General features: G+C 38.7%; 1 protein-coding gene across 1 annotated transcript; it reads left to right on the top strand. All coding sequences in view use genetic code 11, as the record gives it.

The window, feature by feature from the left end:
- Window positions 1–819: 819 nt before the first annotated feature.
- EGR_07805 (Glutamate receptor, ionotropic kainate) lies at window positions 820–16,676 on the top strand (the record flags this gene model as incomplete). Its single annotated transcript, XM_024497054.1, has 12 exons — window positions 820–861; window positions 1,140–1,304; window positions 2,303–2,461; window positions 2,714–2,827; window positions 5,169–5,282; window positions 5,539–5,757; window positions 5,841–6,002; window positions 8,280–8,460; window positions 9,962–10,179; window positions 12,116–12,338; window positions 13,509–13,777; window positions 16,542–16,676. 12 exons carry the CDS (start codon window positions 820–822, stop codon window positions 16,674–16,676), a joined length of 2,001 nt encoding a protein of 666 aa, XP_024348542.1.
- Between the last annotated feature and the right edge of the window lie 47 nt (window positions 16,677–16,723).

Below are 16,723 nucleotides of genomic sequence, written 5' to 3'. Positions count from 1 at the left end.
CGCCGAGTACAATATAGTACGGATCAGTACTATAGTTACATATTTACAGATTGGGTGAGTAAAATTTTCACCTTTTCACTGTCCAAATGCTTCAAATTTGGGCAAATATGCGAAGTTTGCTTGGTACAGTGACACAAGTCAGCTTGAATGGTGAATTGTAAAGCACGGATGTGCTCTCCGCTACTTCTTCCTTATTTTTGAACCCCGCATTTAGTCATATAGGTTGTAGCTAATAGATTTGCTTTAAGCTGGTTAACTCAATTCGAGAGGCTACAGAGGATTCTAGCAACACGTATTGTGTAGCATTTGAAGAATGTATGGTATGCAGTAGCAGAATGCATCACTTGGAAGTGGTGTAACAGACGTGATTCCTGTGATAAATCAGCCAAATACGGATGCAACAGATTCAGGGGGAGCCTTTATTTTTGAACCTGAACAGAGAATTAAGTGGAGGGTTGGGTATTGGACATTCGAAATTAAGTGCTGAGTGCTGAAATGGCCTCCTAATACATAAATCAGCTGTAGCGGCCATTGAGGCGAAACAGTGAACAAGTGGCACAAACATTAACAAGTGAAGGCAAACAAGGGGATTGGAAGACAACTGGCTGACTTACTGACTGACTGGCAGGTCAACTGACTTTTGGGGCGAAGTTACCTTTGTATCTCGAAGTTAAATGCGTAAAGGTCTCATTGATCATCTCCGACTAATCTGTTAAATACCCTTTACTTACCAGATCACCTGCCCACAGGGGACTCGGTGTGGTATAGATGTGGTAAAATACAGACACAGTCGTTCATCCTTAAAGGATAAAGAATCACATGTGCTTGATCTTTGTGCCTGACACTGTGTACCTTGAAGTTGTGAGCGCAAAACAACTTCCTTTGGAGAAACAAATATAATCTCCAAATGTACACGTTCCTTGTGAAGCGATTTGCATTTTTAAAGTTTTAAAATAAAGTAAAATTAGAATCACTGAATTATTGGGGTTCTTTTTCCTCGAATTTCATATAAGAATATTTGATTTTTAATGAAGGCTGCTTTGTAATCACGATGACATTGGTTACCTAGTAATTAAAAATGCATTTTAGAAATTTAATCTGGCTGACGATACCCCTCAGTAATCCTATGGTTCTTTCAGGATGTTCAATTTGTTGAACCCAAGATCTTCACCGTTGACAAGGGGGCCAATTTCTCGACACTCTCCCTGATGCCAATGATTCCCGTCAACTATGCCATTGAGGGAGTCCTCAATGATGTCCAAAACAATGATGAAGAAACTCCAGCTCACTCAGGAAAAAGTCTTGTGGGTCCCTAAATAACTATAACGAGGTGTCGGTTCCATTCAAAACAAAAGATTTTTGGAAGATAATTTACCCATTTGAGATTCATTTCAGCGTGGTTTCAAGTTTAGCCCCGAGAACTTCCCTTTCAGTTGCTTAGACACCCATCTCAGACAGGTTGCATCAACTTTAATTGTAATCAACCCTTTCTTTATGCTTTTGGTTCATGATGACAGTAGGCCAGGGGTTCGGAGTGCTCCTTTTTTATCACACCTGCACATTTGTAAGAGCCATGCTGTTAGATGAACGTCTCTCCTCAATACATACCAGTTGGTAATGAAAAAGTAAAGTGTTTTTCACCCATTTGAATTAAGAATTGGCGCTTAGATACAGAAATGTACTCTACGACACAGGCAATGCAAAAAATATGTCAAAAACGATGAAAGTGGGAGAATGATGGATCTAGGCTATATCGTCAAAGTGGGGAGAACGTTGCTTTGATATGTAGCAATGGTGCAGCTGTATCTCCTTCAACCGATACGATTTTTAGCACTGTGGGGATTATGAACGAACCAAAGTTTCGAAAACGGATAAACTGATAAGATGAATGTAGAGTAATTTGGATGTACAGCAGTCTACAGTTACCATTGTGGAGAATGAAAAATAATCCCGGAAACAACTCATCAAAGCAGATGAATAACAGCTGAACTGTTACAAAAAGGCTAAGTGCAATTGTTTAATTCCCCTTTGTCATGAAAGGTGGCAATATAGTGTAAGGTAGTCTAGGCATTAATTGATCCTGTTTATACATCTGAGAGGTGGGACATAAAAGCAATCCCAGAGATATGTGATCCCAAGTAACGAAAGGCTAGGTTAGTTGTTACACACTCACAAATAGTTTAGAAGTCTTTCAACCGGCCTCGATGATTCCCCGTGTTTCTTTCACAGCTCTGAACTAATCAGCGGAGGTGTTTTGTTAACTACAATCTTGAAAGGCATTTTTATCTTCTCTGTTCTGTAGACATACTACTTCCTCATTCAGGACTCCTTATACCTTCTCTCGTACGGAATATCCCAACTCATTAGAACCAATAGTGTGGTCGAACCCCCTAGTGGGCTATCCTGTAAATCTCGGGAAACATGGGCTCATGGTCATCAACTTATTTCTCTGATGAAATCGGTAAATATTCAGAAAGCGTTATCACCGTTTGTAATAATTCCTTTTTACTATAAAAACCAAAATATTTTGCCAAAAATGTTTCAAATTTGTTAATTTATTAGTCGTCGTAATTATTTACCAAAATCAACCCCGGTCAGCCCACCAAAGTTCGCATCGGCCAAAAAGGGGTCAGCTCTACTTCAATGATTCTGGTCGACCGTTTATCCAAAAAGCGTTTTTTTTTAAGTAGTGTATACTTTCTTTTTTTTCTAGGTAAAAGCCGACGATGTGATCGGTTTTACGGGAGGTGTACAATTTGGGTCAGATGGAAGCCGCAAAAATGTGAACATTTCAATTCTGGAGATGAGTAAAGACGGATTTACAGTTGTAAGTTCATAACGTATAAATTTAACTTAGTTACAACCCTATTGACTTGTATTTTTAGTAGCTTTTATGTTGGCACAAAATGATGCTACTTTTTGTTTTAATGCAAGAACAATTAGGTGATCCGGGTCACTTTGTGAATGGAATAAGATGGGCAAGTGTTTTGGTGGCTGCCAAAACAAGCAGATGTCATTCTAAACGCCATGAAATAGGATGAGAAACTGCTTCTTTGCTTTCTGTTTTGTCAACTTTAACAAGCTGCTTGTTTGATATTTAGGGTCGAAAAGCATATATTTGATTATAACTGCCCCACACACCTTATTAAAGTGAAAAATCGACAAATTTTCTGATATAGGGGCCACAAGTGACTTTAAAGTCCTAAATCTTTCGAGCATCTGATTGATTTTACCCATTTGCAATGTATTCATTAAAAATTAGGGAATGAGTTAGTCATTAACCGAGAGAGTACAAACGAAAAGTAGTAAATAGTAAAGACGAACTTGTCGCTGATTACATAATTAAGTCAAGATCAAGCCATTAGCCAGATAAGCTTGGGAGTTTTGTACGAGAAAAATAATCACTTCCACAAGGTTCCCTTAAGCACTTTAGTCGTCGCAAGGTCAACACTTTATTCCGTACTCCTCGTCCAGTGGAACATAAATTTGCTGAAAGCCTCACTTGTACGAATCCCTGTGTCTTCTACTTATTCTTGGGTGGTCTAATGCCGGTGTCAAGAAGGAACGGCAACCACCGTATAGAGGCGTATAAAGAAAATATTGAGAAATGGGGTAGTGTGTTCTTTCTACTCCATTCTAAAGTGCATCATTGTCCTTTATCTTCAAGAATAGAAACCTCCTAAACTTGTTTTCTCCAGCAACGTCTAGAGACCATGTTTTCTTCCTCATCTTCTAGTTACAACGCACCAAAAAAGGGTCTTAGCCATGATTGGCCTTCAGCATGTCAAACAATTCTTAGTAAGGACTTGCATCCCGTTCCATTACATATTAGGCATGCAGACATCCGGAAGTGAAGTGGTGCGTGCTCCGGAAGTGGAAGGGGGGCGAGATGTGGGGGGGTGTTTGAGGATGCCCAATAACAATTATCACTTTTCTTCACCTCTTGATCAGTTTGGGACCCATTCAAGGCGTGGAAGAAAAATGGTGGTCTTTCCACCTTATTTTTATTTATTGTTTACGTATTAGTAATTCGCTTCTTAGTAAGCTTAATGACTTCCTCATTTGAGAAAGTAGATGTAAATGCAATTTCTCCATACATGACCCTGTCTGTTCCTGACTCATTAGTTCTGCCCCATATTAATCAGCCGTAGTACAAAATACCTCTTCATGATCATGGAATGAGTGCCTTCTCGAACCTCCCACCTCTGTCTTCAAGCGTTTTACCACTAGAAGCGACTTCTGGATGGAACATTCTACCACCCCATGCCTCTCCTTCTCCAAATGCTAAAAACGACTGTTGCGCGGATCTTTTGTGAACTCACGACTAAATTATCTACTGCCGATGAGTCAGAAAAACTTCAGTCACGTCGTTCGGGACATAAGGACTCAAAATAGGCGCAAAGTGGTAGAGAGCACAATGAGGAGTACCTAACTGGGGGGTGGGGAGGAATAACAAGCATTTAGTGCCTTGTAATGTGTCCACAAATTACGGCAACTCCCATCAGCGAGCCACGCCAACAGCCACCAAATTTCTTTACAACGAGTTGTGCAAGTTTTTCCTCCTCCGTTGGTTAGAAATGAATAGACTCTTACTCCTTGCACTCCATGATAAAATTCACCAGTTTTTTGACACCAATGTGGTTGGAGAAACCTTCATTTCGAAAAACAAACGGTAACTTCCTATTCATAAAATTGGATAAATCGTGTAACTAATGTGTCGATCGAAAGCAAAATATAACGAGTGGTTTATATAAGCGTAAATAAATGTTTTACAAAAAATATGTGATCTTGTGGTTTTTAGTAAAAAATTCTAACAAACAAATCTCAATAAGTAGTAGTTGTCACTTGGAGTTCAGGAATTTTGCAGACTTTTAAGGGAATTCAAGATCCTCCAAAAATGAATAAAGACTAAACATATATGATATTACAGCGAAAAGCCTGAGCGCTGCTGTTTGGTGGCTATTCTACTCAATTTGTTTACTAAGTAAATCCTAGAAATTGGTTAAATTTAAAGATGTCAAATATTTTAAGACTTTAAAATCACCCTGAGAGGGCTTTACAAAGAAAAAAATTCATTAAACTTCTCATTAATAAAATTGATATTATCGTGAGACCATTGTTAATCTGAGGAATTTCTTGTAACTTTGCACTTCCTACTTCTCTTATAGTACGGATATTGGAATAGAAAGGATAAAATGGTAGTAACGAAGGAGTTTTCCAAAACAAAAGAAGAAATTCATGCCGAACTGAAGGGTCAAACGCTGCGAGTTGCAACTATTGAGGTAAGAAGATAGGTTTAATGACACAAAAGTTGACAAAGGTACCAATTTGCTACGAGTATTTACTGGGTATTTTAGCTGTAATAGATTTTAACTAGCCAGCCAATGCCTTGCCGGTTCTCCTAAACGTTGGTTTTGGTTGGCCTGAAAACGCACCGATAGGCCACATTTGCATTAAAATCCCCTCAAAATAAGGAAATTGTGAAATATGAAGGGAAATTTGAGGAAAATAAGGCCATTCTCTCAATTTTTTTTACAGGAAATCCCGTTTATGATGTACAAAGGCCCTCCTAGTGAGGTGAAATCGAGTGATCCCAGAGATTGGCATGGATTCTGCATTGACCTTTTAAATGAGTGCGCTGAAAAGCTTGAATTTAACTACACTGTTCATCCGGTGACAGACGGTAACTACGGCACCGCAAAAATCATTAATGGGCACGAAGTATGGGATGGAATCATTGGACAACTCCAACTTCGTGTAAGTGTATTTAGAAACCTTGAGTTCGTTGCCAGTGGCAAGGAGGACAGAGTGCCATGAACTGATTGTAATTTTTTTTGCAGAAAGCTGATTTGGCAGTAGCCATGCTAACGATAAATCATGAAAGGGAACGAGTCATTGATTTCACAACACCCTTTATGAGTCTTGGAATGAGCATCATCTTTAAAAAGCCGGAACAGAGAAAACCCGATCTTTTCTCCTTTCTGCGACCTCTTTCACCTACGGTCAGTTAGTTTAATTGTCTTTAGTTATCAATAATTATGTCTATGTTTTTAAAGCACTAAATGATAGCGTTGCATGCCCCTTTACAATGACAAGGCCTCACTAATCCCACCTCTTTATCAGACAGCACCTCCAAATCAAAAACCGTAGCTTTAGCAATCTCCGTTTCTGTCTCACTTTTAATTATCTACTGTCTACTTTAAATTTTACCATTGATTTTAGTCAGGTAAATTTCAAAGAACTGCGTAGGATAAGGTAGTACACCTACTCCCCTCGTGGGTAGGCTTTGCGTCACCATAAGGTCCTACGAGTCTGAGTTTTATCGCATTGAGCAGATAGACATTAGACAAAGTGATCTTTTGAGTTTTAGTAAATTGGGGAATCCTAGCGAACAACCGAGCCTACTGTTTACCAACTCGAAAAAGCACGATCTTTCGACGATGAAGTGCAGCTTTTGAAATGTATAATGGGTAGTGAGGAAAAGAGTCGTTTGAAGATGATTAACTGCTTAATGCATGTTAGGATACAAAGTTCAGTCCTAACCATACGTTAATCCATCAATCAGCGATTATAAGCGTAAAGTTGACAAATGGATAGATAATCTTTGAACAAACCTACTCACTTCATGAGGGCTGAAGCCGCGAAGAATCATGCAGAGAGACTGATGTATGTCAACGTTTTTATAGTGCGTGCATTCTACGAGTTGCATCAAAGTTTGCCGGAAAACGCGAGAGCATTTTGTCCATCCGATATGTTAACATGCCATAGCTTCATCAATGACTTGGCAACCTTTTCACCCATTCATAGAATCTCCTGAGGGTTTTCTCGTCAAAATTGATCTGGCTATTCTAAAATAAAGCATTATGGACTAATTGCATTACCTTCGTAGGTAGCTGTGTTTTTCTATGACGTTATTTTTAAAGTTGAAAAAAATCTTCAAATTTATTAATTAGTGATACAATTCTACTTATTTTATATGAGCACAATGTCCTGCTGTCTGCAATATGCACTTCTACTGATATTTGTCCCCTTTTCTTTCAAAGAGACCTAGAAAATTATACTAGGTAACTAATAAAACAGTATTTCTTTCCCAAATTTTTGCCTGTTTACTTTTTAAAATGAATAGCTAATCACCGCTTGCAGCATCACCAGAGACCATCAGATAAAAACAAGGGTTTGGAGGATGAAAGCATTAACATTTAAACATGCATCATTTGTTTGTTGGTTAGACAAATGCTAGGCCTGCAGGAATTTGAAAATAAATGGGATTTAATGCCACCATCTGGACCACTCATTCGTCAAAGTTGATGGCTTGGCTGCTTTACGTCCGTTGAAGCAGTAGAATCAGTTTTCAAATTTGATCCATTTAAAGTAGAGGAATCCCAGCAAGGCAACCAAGTCCTTACTGTGCACAAATAGGCTAAGAAGCTGAATTAAGGTTTCTACCAAACGTACTTTCTGCTTATAAGAACCAGAGTAAGAAAAAGTGATGACGCTCCCCTTTTTATGCATTCAACTAGTCAAGTTTACAGTCGTTCCCACTCACTGAGTCCTTTACTTAAATACCTTCAAGTTTCAAAATAAATACGTGGATGAGGCATCAATTTTCGTCCTTGCACCGCTCATCCAGCCACAAAATTTTTAAGATTGAGTGATAAATAGAGGGAAAATTTGCTTCATTCGCCTTCTTTAACTACGTAGACTTTTATGGTACCGTAATCTCAGTTAGGACATCTCTCATACTTAGCATATTCGAAGAAAAAAATACAAGGATTTATTAAATCACGGCTTCTCGAATCGTCGAGCAACTAAGGCTGCATGCACTTCGTTCTTTAATATCTTGAGGTACCTGAGTTTAGGAAGCGAAAAAGGAAACCTCTGCATAAAAATAACACGCTTTTCTAGGAGTTATTCAAGGCTTTGAGTCCTTTAAATTATTAAAAGCTTAAATAGGGTACAATTTTTACATTTACTCTCACACCGGCAATAACACAATAAAATTTAGGAAGAAGTTTTGCACAGAAATTTACTTCGCAACGATAACAAAGTAAAGTAGGCTTTGCCAGGAATGGGTCGGTCGTCATGGATTCCAAGCGTTAGCCAAGAACTTGGCTAAATGTACAAATGTGGCAAGCACAACTCTTGCATAATATGAAAAGGGCTTTGTTCTTTTCTGAATTTCATGAAATCAAAAACACCACTTTGACTTCAATGGACACCCTAAAAGTTGTTCTTCAACAATGGAGAATCTAACCAATCAAATTGCAATTCCTTTTTAGGTGTGGGGCTACGTGCTCATAGCCTACGTTTGGGTCAGTATAACTCTCTTCTTCGTGGCTCGTTTTAGTCCCTATGAGTGGCACAATCCCCATCCTTGTAACAATGAATCGGAAATCCTTGAAAATAGCTTTAATATGCTCAACAGTCTTTGGTTCACGATTGGTTGTTTGATGCAGAAAGGTGGGTAATTTTACTTACATTTATCTCTTAAAAATAATTTTAAGGACAAAAGGTGGTTAAAATGCAAGTTTGTACCTCTAATTTGTTACAATACCCTGAAATTTTACAATAAAATCGAAATAGCCTGCAAATTAAAATTCGAATGTCATGGAAATTTTTGATTGGTTTACATTTGACTAATCACAGAGCGCCTAGTTTTACTTGACCAATTATATCGAAGATTCAGTATCCCGATGTTTTATTGGCGTGCTGCTAGATTCGAAAATATTTTATCGGTTGTGTGTTGGGAAAATGAACGGTTCTGTAACTTTAGCGTGTAATCTCCATAAAATTATAAAGTGACTCAATTACCTATTATCAAATAAGAAGTCGTTGAGCCCTGATTCAGCCTAATTGAAATTTTAGCCACTCAAAGTCAGTCAAAAAAATTTAGGTTGGAGTCACTTAACACCTTCATCTGAACGTGACGTGCGGAGATTTGTATGTAAGCGGTGTGACTAACTTACAATCTTATGTCAGTTGGCTATGTTAAACCGTGTGTCTCAAGAGGATTAATAGAATTTTAAGAAATGAAAATGGATGGTTTTAGCTGTTTTTGGGGTAATTGAAACTTTCGACTTCTGAGCAGAGGTAGAAAAATGGTAGCAATTGGTATTTGATTAAAAAGGCAAAGCGCCTGCGCTGGAGTGGTCAATTTTCCTCCTTTAACCTGATGGCAAACCAGTCAAATGTAATGGCTTCGAGGCATACTTAAAACATAAGTTCCGAGTGTAGTGAAACGTTTCGAAGAAAGATGATATATTAAAAGTGGTCATGACAAGAGTTTTGTGCATTTTAATCTGGTTAAGTTAGCTGTGAACTGGTATATCTGTGGTTGTTTGCCTTCTGAGGCCTCAAAATGCACACTGCTAGAGGGATTAGTCCGACTGTCATCCTTTTAACACTTAATGATCGGCGCGGCATCGTGACCACTGCAGATATTATCGAAATAGCTTAATAATTTTACAAAATCTGCAAACTTATTATCTTTTTGAAAGTATAAACACTTTTTAGCGCAAAAATTTCGCGTTTTTACGCTTAATGAGTTCTAAGGATCTGTTAACTCATACATTAGAAACTACGACTTAGTTTTTAACCCATAGGTCCAAATTCGTCTTAGTAACTCACTGGCCGATTAAATATGTGTGAGCGATTTCAGATAAGTTTCGGCATTTTTGCAAAAAAAGAGCTTTTTATTGATCTAAAACACTAAGTGACTCATTTGCGCGATTTTCGGGTTTAATTGTTGTTTCAAAAAGTTTTTACAAATGCGTCTTTAAAAAACTACTTTAAAACCTAAAACTGCGTCAAAATCCACAAAAAATAGCGCATTTGAGAAAAAGGCAAAAGTCTTAAGAAGTAAAGTCGGCGATTTTTTGGTAGGCCAATGTTCTTTAATATCTCTAGGCTGTCACAAATTAAACACTTTTCCTACCCTAACCATTTATCTTCTTTTTTAAAGGCTCAGACATCATGCCAAAGGCAACATCCACCCGAATAATTGCAGGTTTTTGGGGTTTCTTCACCCTTATTATCATCTCTTCCTACACCGCCAACTTGGCCGCCTTCCTGACAGTGGAAAGAATGCAAGCCCCTATTGAGGATGTAAAGGATTTAGCAAAACAGACAAAAATCAAGTATGGTACACGTAAGGGTGGATCCTCAGAAGACTTCTTTGCTGTAAGTTAATGAAGCCTTTTCCTTAGCTCTCCAGAACATTTGTTACACTAGGCGTCGATGTGGAGAAAAGCCCCTTCAGTTGTGTTTAGCATGAGGAATGAAGCACTTTGTATGCACGTGGAACACCAACTTGGGAGGGAAAATCGTTAAAACATCCAAAGAAATAGGTTCCACCTACATAGTATGAAGTATCAGGGGATGTTGGACAATAAGTTCGAAAAATTACTAATATGTTCATCAAATTCTCCAACTGTCTTATCAAAATGCGTCAAGGAGTAGAATGCCTATGATGAGACGGCTTTCACATCCGAGCGAACATTTCATTAGTGGTGTCTTACGCCATCAACTCACTCTGAGGGACGCATTATTCAGTCTCCAGAGGACCGTGCATGCTCCGTGTGTGATGAAGCGCAGATTCTGTGGTTCGCTAATAGTGTTCACTCGCTGGAAGCAACGTCCGACTGCTATCTATCTACTCAATGCAGTTTGACGCATTTTGAAGACGTGCAAGCAAAACTTCTTGGAAGGTACTTAAGACTATTGGTTCCGTGGTATGAAAGTTTTCGTCGAATTCCTACAGGGCAACTCAAGACCTCATATCTGATTTTACAACACTTATTCCTGAGAAGACGTAATTCTAAACTGTCTCATCCTCCGCATTCCTCTTTTTTGCCCATTTTTGACTTTTAAAAGTTCCACGATTTTGTGCAAAATAAGTGGGAGATGGAATTGAAACTCTGTGCTAAATAAGTAAAAGAAAAATAAACGCGCATCTTGTAAAAGGAATAGGGATATAAACAAATAATTAAAAAATTTCCAAAGCTACTTACTTTTTCTTATGAAGCTTTTTAATCTCCTTTTACATAATCACTTTTGATAAGCAAACTGACTTTTTGGATCTGCGTCAGGTGTCATAAATCTGCAGTTCCAGGTTCTCAGACAGCTGCTTTGCAGGGGGTTTCTCCTGACAGGCAATTTTACAGAGCCAAGACTGTGGTGACTATTATACCAAACCATGAAGTTCACACAACTATGCGTTTTTCACGTCAACAAAACGTCTCAGCACCTGGCTGGTAGGCCCATCAACTTATCGAGTCGGTATACAACTTTACGGATCCTGATACTGTTTTAATTGTGCATTCACTATGCGGTGGTTACTTTAAAAGTGCTTAATTTTTGCATGGAAAAATCTAAGGGTTAAAATACAAGTTAATTTTAAGATAAATGAGAGGTATTTATTGCATGTATCCTACTTTGACTTTTAGCTTAGAAGGGAGTATCCCTTTAGGTAGCCACAAGCTTAAGAGAGTTAGTAACTTCGATCCATGGGAAAAGGAAACCTTGAGAGCCTAATTTTAATAACTCCTTTATGTAGGTGATCGTGCGTATTTTCCAGCAAATATCTGACTTATAAAAGAGATTTTCTGATCAAATCCATTGATAAAACCCAACTTATTCATTGGATTCTAAATTTGAAAGACTCAGATATCTATGTACAATATAACGCAGTAATGGTTACAACTGGTTCATTAACTCTCATTTGCAGCAACAAATCCTATCATGCAATTTGCTTAATGCGCGCAATTTATTAATGGCCTGGGAACCAATCAGGTGCTCGCGACTAAAGCATAAAAAGCAAATTATAGCCAAAAAATGGTGTAATTAGTAACATCTATTCGGTTAAAAAACAACTAAACGTCAACAAAATTGGGTAAAGTTACGAGATTTCGATTCTTGATGAGTATTTTTTTTCGCGAAACCTCGCTTTACCACCAAAAAAAAATGAAAAAATTAGATTGGCAGAAACCTAAAACTAGTGTAGAAATAAGTTTAATCAGGCAAAGGTGTAATAGTCAAGTTCTTAATCTGCGAAGCTATAGTAATTTTAAATCGTTATCAACAGGAGACTTGATTGAAGCTAAAATCTTCGTTTTAGAAGTCGAATCAGTCATTGTATCAACGGATGTGGCAGTTTATGTCCAGCAATAAAGGTGTGATGATAAACAACGCGACAGAGGCGATAGCTCGAGTTAAACGAGGCGGCTACGCCTACATCCTTGAGTCTACTATGAATGAGTACTTCACCCAGCGCAACTGTGATCTCATCCAAATTGGCGATAATCTCGACTCCAAGGGCTATGGCATTGGGTTCCCTCAAGGTCAGCTTAATGATCTTTCTTTTTCTCGGGATTAAGAGTTAATATTTTTTTCCTATCGAAATAATAAAATTCAAGTTTACTTTAATTTGACCGGTCTGCATAATGTCCCCATCCACCTTATTGGTTTTCTCAGGGTTGGCAGGTGATTTATAAGCACTCCATTCCTAACTTTTTCGGTCATGTCCCAGATCCTCTTGCAAATAATTCTACTTATGTGAAAATTCTAAAAGGTCTTATTAATTAAAAGTCCCAGAATTTTGGTTTTTCTTATAGGTTTGTTGCCTATATTTAGAGGATTTCTAACTTATAATGCAAAAGATCAGATGACTGTCTCTGTATCACAGGGAAAAACAGTTGTAAAGTAGTATTTGAGACCATAAATATGCGCTAGAGGGAGTAGATTTCACATGAAAGTCCATGTTATTAAAGACTCCAGTCTGTTGGAAACCCCTTTTTATGAAAATCACAAAACACAAAACACTTTCTCCCCACTTTGAATTAGTTTTGGCCTTCCTTTCTGTCAACTTTTATTTAACACGACTTGTTGAGACCCGTCTAAGGTTATTTCAGGGCATATTGGCGTGGAGGAGGAGTTTTCACTAATGGGGGAGGCTGTAGGCACATGCAGAAGGCTAAACCGCCAGACAGCCGCACACAAAGTAAACAAAGCACAAGGTAGCTGGGCCACCCTTGTTTTTAAGCCTCGCCTAAGGTGCTCCTAAGGGTCGCTCCTCCGTAGCCGCACAATGAATCTCTGTTTGCACTGTAGCTAACCAAAGGACGGAATCAGAAATGATGCCACCTTACAGATTTAGTCCGAGTTTCCAAATGCTCCATGTCAAAGAGAATGCCAGAACTTGGACAATATGCCATAGAAAGCATGCTATCAGCGCCAATTATTGGGATGTTTCGCATCCTCATGCATGTTAAAATGCGCTGTTTTAAATTATCAGTAGCCCGATTAGCAGATTTCTAAAGATAAGGCATTTTTACTAAAGGATAGACGGATTTGCATAAGTAGCATACAGATATCGGATCTCACACAGCCTTTGAATTTTCCATGGGTTAGATAAAATACTTTGTAGGCCCTCTGAAAAGTTGGGAGTATGGTTCAACAGAGATGCAAATTATTTCTAAAGATTTGTACCTTTTTTAATTTTTCACTTGTAGGTTCCAAGTACCGAGACGAGTTCTCCGAGGTTATTCTTCAGCTTCAAGAATCCCAAGCCCTGGAGCAGATTCGACGCTACTGGTGGCGCAATTTTAGCATCACAGAGCCCTGTGAAAGTCTAGTCTCAAAGAGCACCAACACTAATTCCTTAGGACATGAGCAAATTGGTGGATGCTTCGTCATGTGTCTCATCGGACTGGGTGCTTCCATCCTGATCAGTCTGCAAGAATTCCTCTATAAGGCCTATCATCGATCGAAAATCACCAAGGTATGTAGCTTGGTTGCCAAATTCGCAGTTACCTGTCATGGGTGCCCAGCTCTGAGCACCTTTTGATTCAATTCATAAAATTTGTGATGCAGGGGCCCAACGGTCTAATTTGCCTTATTTACAAAAAATTTTAATCCTGGAAAATTTGTGCGCAAGTAGTAGGCATACTATTTAAACTTACCCCATATTTTTTCTCGCATTCTGAAACTCCTTTTACTTGCTAAAAATCTAGGATTTTTGAGTGTGAACTGAAAAAGAGAAAAAATACGCCTTGATTAAGATCTAACCTAATTGCTAGAGGGTTTTTGGGTTTACCTATGGGAAGCATCATCGCTGCAGCCAAAGGGATGGTTTCTGTATTCAGTAATTAGTGGTCATTTGAACAATCTGACATGCTTTTATAGACATTTAGAAAGGTTTTAAGTCTCTATGTTCCTGTGTGAGCACGGACACTGTTGAGACTTCAAGTAAAGCATTCCAGCGGTAAAGGATTCAGCGGAGACTTTCTTACTGCCGACAATCAATGAACACTCGGATCACGTGTATGTGGTATGTTGGAGTCTAGAGGTGGCTTTATTGGCCTTGAACTCAAAGAAAGCACGACAAGCGAAGTGTTCTGGAATGTTTGAGACAAGCGCATAAAAGGCGGCTACTGATAACTTCTAGAACATCAGAATGGGAACGTTTTTATTGCCATTGTTAGCATCTTGGTGGGCAACAGAACCGCAAACTTTACAGTTTGCTCAATAATCAGATAATTTTATTAATTTTACAGTAAGTGGTAGCTAGGTGATTGCATCAATATTTTAGAGAAGCCGCAAATTGATTAAACGAGTAAGGGCTGCAATTTCTACGAATTCCATTGGTTAATTTTCGTAGCTGTTTTTCATTTGCCGTGATTTGTACTCTGATTCACAAATTTAATAATTAAAAAGCGTTGGTACTTCTTAATTCATATCGCGATCCAATTTTTGTATTTTACGTCAACTTTTGAACTCCCATCTTCGATCACGAAATTGAGTATCTTGGGCTCCACCTGGTCACTTATGCTACGTTAATCTCAATGTAGTTGGGATATTAGCATACAATACCTATATAATTTTTCACCAAACTGGGAAGGCACTTGACCCTAAAGTCACTGATGCATCTCGTCGGTTCTATTTGACTTTCACTAAGGGAAGTGAATTCGCCATCCACTTTCTGCCAAAAGTTAAACGATGTTTCTGCAACAAATGCATTTCGGAGCAGAGCAGTTTAATTAAAGGCATAATTCAAAGTAGATTGACCAAGACTTCATTGCCTCGCTTTGGTGTTACGTAGCCATCCATAACCCCTCTCGTGTAAAGCCCCGCAACTTCAACCACCCACATAAGATGTCCACCAACTGAAACTGAAGACTTAGGTTGTCGCATGGGGGAGTCGTTATTTCTTCTTAAATTATCTCTGTTTATTGCTACCATCATTGTAGTGCCTCGTAACAAGCCATACCAGTACAGGAGACTACTTTGATAAACCCCTAATAGGGCTTATCGGTCACGTGCAAAACCCCTATTAAAAAGAAATACCAAATGGCCAAATAACTCTTCTAAGTGAGAATCTACTTATTCATCGTTAAAAATAATCCAAAAAGGCAGTAGTCCACAGGGTTAAAAACACCAGGTTTTATAAATGCCTGGTTTAAAACGAATCCCTTGTAGATGGGGAATCGCGATCGCGTTAGATATCGACGAGTGTCTTCCCCTCTCCCATTCACATTCCCCTTGGTCAAATTTTAAAGATGAGTGCCTTGTTTTTCTCTTTAAAGGCGAATTTTGACTACACAGGTCACTTCATCAGTGTGTGTTTTAATGCCCCACTTTTTCATTACAATTTCTTGATTTTATCACTTATTTTACATGTTTCTCTGCAGCTAATGACCAGGTAGCCATTTGTGACTGCAATGATTTTATAAATCTACATCAAATAACTTTAAAAGAGAAGTTATTTTATAATTTCTGCAAAGTTCCATTCTTCTGTAGCAGCTTAGGTATTTTTTCATCATTATTTTGCACACAGAATCATATAAAAAAGCAAAATGCCTAGAAGTATCAGATTAATTAGACGTGAAATTTTTGAAAAATTTGGTGAAGGTTTTGCAACTAGGTGCTTTGAATCTATCTTTAAAAGATAAAGTTGACCTGTAGTGTCCTAAGCCAAATTAGATTGAAGCAGTGCGAATCCCCTGCCTTCCTTTAAACGCCATCTTTGGCACACCCTTTGGCCGTCACACCGTACTTGATGCGCCAAACGTCACCCACAAACCACCAACGCCAATCATTCTATGGTCTTGCTTGCGAGGTATTTGATCCCAACTTCGCTGATACATCTCACCATTTTCACTGAGTCCAGAGTTTCTTCCTATTACTGAACTGTACTGGAGAGGATGGAATGCACCGTGCTGCAGAGCGTAGGTACAACCTGCGGAGATTTAGGTTCCTGCTGGACTAAACATGCAGTCAAACAATATGGAAGCGCTACAAACGTACTCATTTTGAAATTCTCAGCAGCTCTAATTTTATGTTTTTGCATTAAAACTATAAATTAACGGTCGATTTGCTTAACAAATCTTGAAAACGTCCTTTATTTTCTAACCATAGGCTAACCAACACTTGTTAGAGAAAACTCAAGTTGGAGTCAAATGTATGAATATTTTTCTCAAACTACTTAAGTAATTAAGTTTCATCTTTTGCCAAAATTTTCCTCCTCAAGCGGTCTTTTTGTGAAGAGGCAGCTCGTGAGTTCCGCTTCTCCATGGCCTGCTCTAGCACTCGTGATTCTGCTGCCGAATCTGCCCTTGCACTTCCACCGCCACCTTCGCGATGCGCTCCGCCTTCTAAGGAATGCAGAATGGCCGCGCTAGCCTACGCACCCTGCCTGCCGGCTGCTGACCGCCTGCTGGCTTTGGCC

This window comes from Echinococcus granulosus, assembly GCF_000524195.1.
Source record: "Echinococcus granulosus chromosome Unknown EG_S00087, whole genome shotgun sequence".
Lineage (NCBI taxonomy): Eukaryota > Metazoa > Platyhelminthes > Cestoda > Cyclophyllidea > Taeniidae > Echinococcus > Echinococcus granulosus.
Note: the sequence above shows the minus strand (reverse complement) of the source record. Positions and strands in the feature narration are given on the sequence as shown.